Source organism: Channa argus, chromosome 7, assembly GCF_033026475.1.
Source record: "Channa argus isolate prfri chromosome 7, Channa argus male v1.0, whole genome shotgun sequence".
Lineage (NCBI taxonomy): Eukaryota > Metazoa > Chordata > Actinopteri > Anabantiformes > Channidae > Channa > Channa argus.
The window spans coordinates 22,454,931-22,467,039 of NC_090203.1; the positions used below are offsets into that span (position 1 = coordinate 22,454,931).

The 12,109-nt window shown below is 40.9% G+C and overlaps 1 protein-coding gene across 5 annotated transcripts in view; it reads left to right on the forward strand.

The window, feature by feature from the left end:
- The window catches only part of LOC137130040 (intermembrane lipid transfer protein VPS13B-like), a 298,799-nt gene that overhangs the window by 104,082 nt on the left and 182,608 nt on the right, over positions 1-12,109 (forward strand). For all 5 annotated transcript variants that reach the window (XM_067509626.1, XM_067509627.1, XM_067509624.1 and 2 more), the window contains exon 20: positions 11,033-11,142. In XM_067509626.1, coding sequence (XP_067365727.1) covers positions 11,033-11,142 — 110 coding nt within the window. The remainder of the gene's footprint in view (positions 1-11,032; positions 11,143-12,109) is intronic.

Here is a 12,109-nt window from a genome sequence, read left to right on the forward strand (position 1 = left end):
AAGTACCAGGATGTTGGATAACACAATGACCTATTCATAATAGGACATCTACTCCAATGACTATAATTTTTCTGTGTGATGCAATGAATACAGCCTGGAGATGTCACCATTTTTTTCTTACCAAATCTTATAGTTTTTAACAGTGGCTAGAGGTATATGGCTTACTGTGCACTGTATGAATAATAGCTCTAAAAGTGAGAAATTGTGATATGACTTGTCAAAGCTGATAGATAAAAATGTAATGGTTATGTTGGCTGTCTCTATCTATCCAAGTTTTTGTGAGAATTTATTTAGCTGTAGGCTATTTCAATTGAACTCCCCATGCTAGTAAGTGATAGTTTTGGGTGGAGGGAGGATTTGTAGACTCATGGATAAGGCTTGATAATCATGTTCCACTTATTAACTTCTTTTGATGCTGGTTGTTGTTGATACAGTCGGACTCTGTCCGGATGCTTCCTTGATCCAGCAGCTGTGCACTGGGCTGCCAGCTTTAAGAGCACAGAGGGAGAGACTTGTGGTGGAGGTGTGCAAATTCATAAACAAAATTCACAACTACTTCATAACTTGGACATGTGGTTTGGTGGACATGCATTAGTAACATGTCATTGGGTCTACAGTTTAAATGTATATATATATATATATATATATATATATATATATATATATATATACAGTCTTAATACCCTCATTCATTGAGCTAGACCATTTTGCACGGTGATCACAACTTATGTAGAGGGTAATTATGTGATTTTCTTATAACACAGACAGCTGCTAAGACACAGGTGCCTCCTTAAACCCGTGAGCAGTCGTGCTGTAACGGGCAGCTCCCTACACTCCTGTGTGCCTGTGTCTGTGTGTGTAGACATAACAGCAAAGATGAAAGCAGGTTGGAAAGACATGGTGAACTTGCATGTTATTGCAGTATTTCACAAAGAGGTATGCCGTTGCCGTGCTTAATGTTTCATCATTTTGCCATACAAGTCATTAGCAATGAGGGGAAATAGTTCCCAGGGCAGAGTCCCTGATGAATGGTCCTGTATCAGAATGCCAGCTTCACTCACTTATTATTCTAAAGATGGAATGAAATGGGTATGCAGCTCAGATGAAGAATAATACTGGCCTATGATTATGTTGCTTTCGGTTTGAGAAATGTGTGCAAATTCCTGATTCTACATGTTTTTCAATGTAGGCTCATTCTGTCCCTTTTTACCACCAGCCTTTTCTCTCTAGTTCCCTATGCCTCAGGCAGTCGTGTTCATTAACCCTGGGTGTAATTACTTTTGTTTTAGTCTCATATTGCTGACATTTCAACTCAGGGGCTCCTCAATCAGGATTAACTCAAACCGCAAGAAATCACACTTCACAGGCTTTTCTTACAGCAGTGCTTGTTGCCTCCAATTTCACTCAAATTAAAGGTTTATTTTATTTAGTGTTTTTTTCCACCCAGGCCCTGCACTGTGAGAAAACAAACCGAAGCAGTTTGCCTTTGATTTTCTGGATGCTCGTGGCTTTTCTTCTCTCTGTGAAGGTGCAAAGCACTGCTCTGTGCTGCTCCTGGGTCAGGAATCAAGATTGCTTTGATGGTAGCAGTAACACCATCTGCTATGAGGGAGTATTCTCATATATTTGCTTACTATGTGACATAGATGTAACAGCATTGAATTTGCTTTTAGTCTGATCGCTGTTACTAGCATGTAGCATGTTTTTAGAAACTGATAACCACTGCTACAAAAGTTTTTTTTTGTTCTTTAGGGTTTGAATGTTATTCATAGGTCTACGACTATAAACTGATACTACAAAGTTGCCAGGCCTACACTTTTAATGTTATTCGTTATAGATTATAGATTATGTGTATTTCAGTGGATCTCCACTGTGTAATCAAAAAAAGCTCATTTGAAGTTACGATGTTCTTTAAATGGGTTTTGATACTTGGCCTGCTCGAAGCTACGTTTCCATCTCTTTGCCCTCGGGGCCTTATGGTCCACAGGACAGTCTCTGAACAGTAGTAATAAACTCTATGAGTCAGGGTGTGTGTAAGTCAGTCTGTTATACGTGTGCAGCAGCAACAGTAGTCATAGACCATGCAGTAGTTGTAAAATCTCTTTAATTTTAGTGGTCCTCCGGGGGTCCTGGACTCCTCTCGATGTGTGTGGTTTGACCTCTCGTGGCCCTTCAGCCCCCCACATGCCCACTTAGATAAACAGTGTTTACAGCAGTAAACACAGGCCGTCCTTGCGCCACTCTCTTCCCCTTATAGCATATACAAGACGTGCAGATAAAAGGACTAGTTCCCGACACTAATAGCCACTTGAGATTAGCTTCTACAAGCTTCCTCTGGCTCCTAATTAAAGGTTCAGCCAGCAAGTTCCTAAAGTTTCTAATAGTAAAATACCTACTAATTCTACGTCTCACGGATGTATTTACAGGTGCTCTCAGTGGCAGAATAAATTGGTTTTTCTGAGTCATTTTCCATTTTTTTGCATCATGTATAGGTAAACACCTATTTAAAGACGTTTATGGAAATATGATAGATTAATTGTGATAAGCAGTGCTCCAGGTCCTATGGCAAAAACAGTTTCTCGTTTTCTTTAATTCCTCTTCTACTATCAGATTACATGAATTCACTCAGAATACACTGATTCTTCAGGTGGGAAGTTAAAAAAAAGAAATCTTTCCGTTGTGAATCTCAAGAGTCTAGACAGTGAAGGTTTTCAGCAAGTTTCAGATTTCCATAAAGACATTCATGTTGGGTTTTTTTTAAAATCACCTCGGGCCATGGCCAAAGACATCATTTTCACATTGTTTATTAGCCAACAGATGTCCAACAAGAAAGGAGATGGATTGCTGTCAAGTTGGCCTTTGTTGCTCTCACTGTCTGAGCATTGCATGTATGAGGAGGTGTGCTGTGGTGTTGTGAGATGAAAAACGGTCTACATAAGAAATTCCATGTTGCACTCTTCTAGTTTTGCCTGGCATCTGCATGCTGAATGTGTACTGTTTGGATCAGCACGGTGTGTTTATGTCTTCATGTAGACATATTCATGAGGGAATGTGTACAAGTGTACAACTAGGAAGGAAGAGAGACAATTGGACCAAGAGTTGATGTTTGTCCCTCTAGATAACGGTGTCCGGATTAAAACATTGAGATAAGAGGCTGAAGAATAAGATTACCCTTAAAAGAACTGTTCTTGCCACCCCCCCCCCCCCATATATCTTTTCTGCTTTCCATCCCTTTTTCCTTTCACTTAAACGTCCCCACTGTCTCCTCCTCCACCTAATTTTTGCTGTTTGTCTGCAGTATGGCAGTCTGGGGAGCTCTTCAAGTGTGTTTAGAGTAGCTGACTCATCACTGCATTTATGCCATAGTTTGTTAATATAGGGCAGCTGATAGCAGTTTGGATGTTCCAAGCTTTCTTTATTTGTATGTGCATGCACAAGGATGTGTCCGTCTGTGTGCTTGATGTCTGACTGCATTTAGTACAACCTTGATAGACATGAACACATCCTCCTTCTCATCAGTCTCTACAGACAGGAGTGACATCCTCAGAAAGACACACGCTTGGCATTTGGTGTCAGTGGGAGAGTTCAAACCATGGCATCATTCAACAGTGGCTAATAACAGGCTAAAGACACAAAGGAGCTCCCCTGAAGTTTCTGGAAAAAACACACGCACATGTCTGTCTTTGTAATTGTAATAACACTCGTTGACATAATACATTACCTATCCCCTTACTCCTACCTCAGCCATCACAACTAAATGCCTTACCACAACCAGAGCCTTCCCCTGATCAAAACCGATTGTCCTCTTCTGTAGTCATAAAAGTTCTCTTACCTAACCCTAACAATAGCTCTTCAAAGATGTGAGGACAGGGTGAACATGTCCTCACAGTCATAGTTGTGTCATCTAGACTCACGAGAAACAGCAATTCCTCCCTCCACCTTTTTTCTTTTATTTGCTAGCTTCTAATTTTTGATATGTAATCATCCTATCTCTATTCAAGCTCAGGCTCATCCCATGTAGCATTGACACCACAGTGACCCCCTTCCCGCAGAAGGAAATCCAGCCAATCAGAACTAGTCTTTCATCATACTATGCACCCCTTCATCCCTCTATTCTTTAGTCCCTTCGTAGCAGTTAAAATAGCTCATCCTGAAACCATTAGACCAAATTGCTAAATGGTTCAAATGTGCAACCACTTAAAGCTATGTCTTTTAGAGGAGTAATCTTCAATCTACTGTGGCAACCGAGAAGAGGATGAGGTGGATTGTAAGAGTGGTAACTGAGAGGGACCCACAGAGACTGAAACTGAGAAAAAGAGAGGGAGGCAGTAGGAAAAGGGGGTGTATGAGATATTAGCTATTTCATATCAACATCTAGCTACATTCCTATCTTTTTCTCCCCACCCAATTCATGTATTTATTATTATTCTGCTGTCAGTTTGGAGAGAGAGTGCAAAATCCCATTCATGGGTCTATAAGAGGCTGACAGTGATAGTTATTGAGGTTAATAGAGAGCAAAAACACACATGCTCAAACTTATTTTGTCTTGCACATGCACACTACTTACCTAGACAGTTTGTTAGTTCACATCTAGATGGAAGTATATGACTGGAATTGAATTTGGATTTGAGATGAGAACTTGTATATATGAAATAGGTATAGGTGTGGGTTCATTTTCAGAGCATGTTGGAGTGCAGATTTTTCTTTTGTGTACCATTCCCGACTTTCTAAGTGACCCCAAATCTCAGTCCGAGGATCTTGATCTGTCATTAGGATACTTAATAAGTCTACTGAGCCCGACAAATAGCTAAGATGAAAAGTTGAGGGAACAGAGATTCTGCAGAGAGATGGAAGGGCACGTTAGTAATTAATGTCAAAAGTCTTGTACACTGCTCTTCGCTTAAACAGCATTTATTATGTAATCTTTGTACAATACCCAAATTAGTGGTAGATAATAACCAATATGAGTTTTCTTTTATGCATTTGATTTAATTTGATTTACACAACTGTTGTAGGACCTCCACTTTCAAACTACACCGTTAGACTACACCTGATCTGTTTGGAGTCCACGTCAAACCCGAGGTTCCAGGGTAACCCAGAAAAGATTACAAAATAAGGCATGCATGTTCTCTGATTGCAAAGCGTGGCATATTTCAAGTGTGTAATACAGTCAAACAAAAGTACACCAAAAGTTAACGTAGTAATACCCGTAGTTACACGCAGAGAGGCAGGTATTACATTTCATCATTTCTCATGCTCCATTGCCTATTTGTATGCTACAGTGTATAACATGTTCCTTTTCTGCTCTGTGTTCATTTTGATTTGTGATTTTCAGTTTCCCACAAACACATTTTTTCACAGGAAAAGCATTTATTCTTCTTCGAGCAGTTACCATTTTTATGAAGACATATCTGCATTGTTATGTATTTGACAAAGTATTTCCTCTGTTTTTTATTGGCATAAATTCTTCGTGAACATTGGCCTCCAGAGTATAAGAAACAATATTGCAAAATCAAGTAACTTCAAATTTTGCCATGTGCAATAAGCTGTTCTACGTGTTACAATGAAATTTTTATTAAAATACTTGGAAACAATCCCAGCTAATGACGGACATTAAATTGCTTGACTCCCTCACTCGTCATGACAAAATGAGAGAACTCCGCTTGAACTGTAGTGTAAGCTCATGAGCCAGCTGAATGATAGCAGTGATAAGGAGTTTTCAAGGTAACTATGCAAAACTGAAACTGCCTGTGGGAAAGCAGCAGCAGAAGCAGAAGTCTGTTTATTTTAATGAGCTCAGAAGTGTCTCTTCTGTTCCCCTTACATTACACTAGAGCTCATTTAGAGTTCACACAGTGCACTGTATGTTCGTGATGGATATGGTAATGATACATTAGTGCAATCAGGACCAAGTCTGTTTTGTCTCTCATTAAGAAGGCTAGTTATCTTGCTGACAAGGGCCAGGTCACATTTGGTCGTGACTTTAAGCATTTTCCTTCGGTGTAATTGGAAGTGAGCAAGACAGTAGACTAGAGTGTGTTTTTATGGGCATATCAGAGAAAGGGTGTAGGAGAGAGCAGATAGGAAGAGAGATAACAGCTGTAATATTCCAATTTGGGGCTGCTTGGGTTTCAGCAGGGGTACAGGCAGCAGTATCTGGTTGTCTTTTCAACACCATGGGAGTTGATGTGAATTTATGAAGGCTAGGAGTCAACTAGAAGGGAGATATGTGTGACTATACAGTCTTATCAACATCTGGAGCTGAACAAAGCTGGTCTTCTGCCGCTTCAAACCTCACATCTGGCCTCACTGCTGGTCTACAGTACATAGTAGTGATGTGCCTAGGACCATTTTTCCCATACTTGAGTTTAGTGTGGTAGGTTTTAAGCAATTTGCGACAATATTTTAGAATTTGTTCCCAATGCACAGAGACTGAATAATTGATTTGATCACATTTCAGCAGGACTTGTTCAAATAAAGTCAAAAACCATGCATCAGCCAAAAATGTATCTTAGTACTGCTAATGAAATATTTAATATTTAATCTATTTTCAAATATAAATATTCTCATTAACATAGTGACATGCCTGCCCACACATACAGACATGAGTGCTGCAGCATGGTCAGTGTTATGCAGTGTGTCAATATGCTATAAAGTTAGATAGATTTCATGTCTCTGGATGAGATACAGCCCATATGCTAACTACAAAACCAAGCTATGCATTCTGCTCTCCGTATGCAAATGCATATTAGTATGTACAACATCCAGGTTGGATGTATGTCAAGCTAAATGGATTCATCAGACTGATGTAATAAAGATTAATTTGGCTCTATGTGAAATATAGGCGTTACAGGATGTCATTTGCATGGAGACCTGCTCTTGTAGTCGGTGCATAACTCACGCATGCCCATGAATTCATGTATAGTAGGAATATTATTTTAAAATATTTTCTCACCATTCTATATGTCTGTGCTGTTGTGTCTTTCACAAAACCACTGTGCAGATTTTTGCCTATTAATGTTACTCTACCCCCCCTCCTTATGATGTCAGTCTAGCCTATCACCTGCAGGCTTACCCAATTGGGTTATTTTGAAAGACACACACACACACACACACTCTTACGCAATCTACACACATACTGGCTTCCGACACAAAGTTGCGTTGGCCCAGTGTAAGAGCGAGCTTTCCGTAGGTCGGGATCTGTTTCCAGTCAAAATTGCCCGTGTCCTTCCTGAGCCACTGGGATCCTGTGGTGGCGTTGCCCCGGGGCTGCTGGGTTGTAAGCATGGCAGGGGGACAGCAGTACAGTGAATGTGTGTCAGAGAGTGGTGTGTGTCTTCATGGTTCAGTGTCTGTTTACTGTCTTAGAACACTTACACACATGGATACAAATAGAAACACTTCCTTATGTTACTCACACACATAATATAATATAATACAATATACACTGCACACACTGTTCTTTGCTCCCACCCACACACAGCTCCCTTTTCAGTGGTGTCATCAGCTCCAACTCTCTGTCTCTCTCTCTCTCTCTCTCTCTCTCTCTCTCTCTCTCTCTCTCTCTCTCTCTCTCTCTCTCTCTCTCACACTCACACACACACACACACACACACACACACACACACACACACACACACACACACACACACACACACACACACACACATAGACACACAAGCAGAGTTATAGACCCACACACTGACACATGCAGCAGTAGAACACCTGTCGGGCTGCACGGCTCACTCCAGGACACCTTTTAGTCATGAGCTCATCGGAAAAGCAATTAAAGGCAACGTAGGCCCCGCAAGCTGGCGTAATGTTTTGTTTTGCTACTTGGCTTCGAAATTAACCAAACCTGTCAGAAGTCATCTGGCTGACGCGGGCTGGGCTATATTTATTTATTTTCTGTTAGAGAAGCTGGACCCAGGGTCCCAGTACTGCCTCATGTCCAACAATGAAGCGATTCTGAGGGGGCGATTAGTTGGCTAGCACATGAATTCCCCGCCCCTGTGTATACTTGGGGTGGGGCTGGGGGGGTTGACCTCTTTTTGCCTGTCTGTTACCCTAATAGAGAGGTCATGGCCCTGTAGTTGAGAGGTTGTGCTCTCTGTAACCCCAATCAGGGCTTTGGTCTCTAGTGTGAGACTTGATTTTGAACTTGCACTGACCTAACCACTCCCATTTTATTGAATTTCATGCTTGCAGTGACTAAACAAAAGCAGATTTTGCATTCAAGTGTCCACGCATAAACCTTGTAACCTGATATAAAGACAACATGAAGACAGAAAGATGTATGGTTTCTAGATACTGTGGCTGTTGACCCAGAAAATAACACACTGATAGAGGAGCGTACACAGGGCTTAAAGGTTAAATGCCTGTTTTTCAGTCTAGTCTAATGTTCAAACCTAGCCTGAGGTGGTGCAGCGGTCTGATGTCAGACAGCCGTAAAACAACACCAGCAGCACCGTGCTCTCTTTTAACTCTACTGGTCTTGAGCCACTGAAGAAAAAAAAAAACAAAAAAAAAAAACACCTTTGACATTAATAGGTCCTCTGTGCGTGAGCCAAAGTAAGTGTGTCCTCACAGATGCCTGCACATACATTCTGACAACAGAATCTAAGTCACCGAGCACCTTTCTTTTTTGCTTTTTTGAGGAATCATTTAGGAAGTAAGAAAAACACCCTTGTTATCATTGTCATCACATTTATGCCACCTTGTTAGAACAGAAAAACAACAGTTAGCCTGCTGACGAGGTCACCTTCTAAGCATGCTGGGTTGTTTCATGGTGCTGGAAGCTTCAAAGGAGGTGTCACTCTGGCAGTTATGTCAACACAATGATGGAACAAAAAAACCGCACGGTGCGGATGGTGAAGCCTCGGTCTTCAAAGCCTCCGAAGTCAGGTCAACACTTCCTTTGTTTCACTATTATTGTCAGACTGGCACAGAGAGGGAAGAAAGAATGTTTGCTGTAATCTCAAAAGGATAGCTTTTTGAGTGCTGTTGTGATACACCAATATGGCCATGGCTGTTACTGATGGAGGCTAAACAGACACAGCCACAATAAGATGAAAATACTCCTGATAAACTGCCACTTATTTCAGCTTACTCACCGGACTCCATTTGTTCACTTTACTGAAAAATTAAGTTTATGTCCTCGTCAGTGTTTAACTTTCCGTAAGGCAGCTCATGCCTTTTTTTTATAAATCCATTTATTTGCTCATTTATCTCTATAATAACTGTTAAATAAACAATCCATCTACTAAGTCATGTGATTTATCGCGCTATGACTCATTTCTGCTGAATGTGGATTGTCATGCTCAGTGTATTGCATAGACCGCAATTTAAGCTCAATTTCTCGAATACATCTTCACTACATGGACATGCTGAGCCCATTCCCAGCCTTTTAGATTCTGTACTTCTCATGCTGTTCTGGGCTATGATGAAACCACTTGAAGTCAGGCCCCAGCATTACAGCCACAGCCAAAGCCTATTAAGCAGCCACACTGTGGTATACGAGTTCAAGCCACAAAACTGAGGTTACGATTCCTCGTCAGAAGAAGAGGGAGAGAGGTGGATGTAGAATGACAAGGCTGTTGTTAGGGAGACAAGGACAATTGTAGGGGAAGATTGGTAAGGGAATGGAGAAACAGAAGAATGAAAATGACAGAAAGTGGCCAATAATTAAAGAGCAGAAAGATAAATAAAACAACAGAGGAAGATCTGTGTGTCTGCTTTACTGGATCCAAAGAGAATGTTTTCCCTTTGCCCAGAAAGTATTCTGTAACAGTAATAAAACATTACTGAGGATTAAAGAGCACCTGGTGCATAATGATCAGACACAGGCACTAGCACTGACACCCCTGCCTACACCGACAACACACTGTAGATGTACAGTATGCACACACTACAGACTTCACACTTTTTATACATACGCACGTGTATTAGTAGTGACACTAACATTTTTTTCATTGCTCCTGCTTTCAGTCATACACATTTACTTCACAAACACACAGACATACACAGGCTCACAGGCCACAAATCACTGAATGTTGTAAAAGTGGAGCAAATTAGAGCTATTTTATTTGCATTGTTCCCAGGGAATAATGGAGTCGGAGAACCTGAAGAACAAAACTGTGTGTGTGTGTGTGTGTGTGTGTGTGTGTGTGTGTGTGTGTGTCAAGGGAGAGTTAATAGTTGTGCTTTGTCCATGCTTTAAAGGCACTTAAATGTTGGGTAAAGCAACAAGCAATCAGGCTTTGTCAGAGGTGAAACACAAAGACATTTACACATTCACACATATACACACAGTCCTGCTTAGCCTGAGGGCCTGAAACAGAAGACAAGGTTCTTGTCCAAAGCCCTATTAAACTCCTGAAAGTCTTCCTAGAGCTGAAACATCCTCCTATCGTCATGCTGGGACATTCCACGGCACGCCAGAGACCCTGTGCTAATCCTGCCAGCATGGGAATCATTATTGTTAGAATCCTAATGCATTACATCAGGGCCCACTTATTGTTGGTAAAGATTATTATTTAAGAGTAAACTAAAACCCAGAGAAACGGTTGAGTTTCATAGAAATTTATCAAAAGAAAATGTTATTCTTGGCTTAGTGTGATACCACTTTGAACAGCCAAATTGAAACAAACTGTGCTCCTTGCAGCTCTCAACAAGCTAGCTCCATACCTACCAACAGGTCATTAGGACACAGTGTAAACTTCACAGGAGTGGAGGTATCTGACACTCCTAAACCTAATCCTAACCGGCCCAAGTCAATACTTTCACCACATCCATATACAGTAGATTTACTTTGCTCAGATTATTGCAGCAACAACATCAGCAGCACATAGTTTCCATTTCAGTCAGACATTCTTATCTACAGTCGATCCTATTGAGTGTAGACCAGTAGCATAGTGACTGCTGATAAATGTTATTTTGTACTGTCGTGAATGATGCACAGTATTATAGTTAGTTATTAGTATAGTAGTTTTTTGCTAAGAGCTGCTCATCTTATCAAAGCATTGATTTTCAGGTGCAGTCCTGCTGGTCAGTGTCCAGGGCATAGCAGTCAACGTGGACCCAGTCCTCTGCACTTGGCTATTGTACCAACCTCACAGAGCAAGCAACAGGCAACAGCAACAGGTATTCACTCGTCTCTTTTTTAAGTTGCTTTGTTTAATACCTCCTGTTGCAGATTGAGCAAGCACTGCATGTGAACCAGACGAAGAGGGAGTTGACTATTGGAGGTTGTTCCTGTAAGTGGGTGAACACGTGTTATGAGTTGAACTATAGCCAATGTGAAGGCCATACAACATTGGCTGTTCTGTGTGTGTGTGTGTGTGTGTGTGTGTGTGAGTGTTTGTGTTTGTGTGTCTTTGTCTGTGTCTATGTGTTTCTGCGAGACCACCTACCTCAGCTGCCTGTCAAGACCTTCTCAAGGCCGTAGACAAGGCTTTTAGCTTTCAGCAAGGCCAGTTAACAGCCTGGGAAGGACAGAGGAAAGGACACTGACGAGTTGTGGTCAGGGTGGCAGAGAAAGATTAGGAATGAGATAGTTAAGGCGTAATTATACTTCCCTGTTGATGCACGTAAACGTCGACAAGGACATACTCCGCAAAGGGTAACTGTAGGGTGCAGAGGTTCCGATGTGATCAAATAAGATGACTGCATAATGTCGGGAGTTGGGATCGAAAGAGTTAAGGAACCAGAACCAAGAAGTTCATAAGTAGATGTTCACACTAATTTTATATAAAATGTATGTTGTTTTTAGTATTCTATTATTGTACTGCTGCTTTATTCAGTCTTTCTGTTTTCAGTTTCTTTTCACTGGGGTTATGAGTTGCCATCCAAATGAAATATGTCACCACTAAAAGGTTGTACTTTTAATTAGAAAGCAACAGGGTCCCACTTGAGTTTTAAGATGTGTACATATACTTTTTTTTCCAAAAAGGAAAATTTAGAAAAGTTACCAACACAAACTATGATGGAATCTGAAATAGTTTGTGGGTTTGCCGTAGAAACTTCATTCAATGTAGGTTTCTTTTAGGAGATGGGTGCTATTACTTCATTTTATGGAATATCTTCAAAAAAAGTCTATTACTGTGTTCGG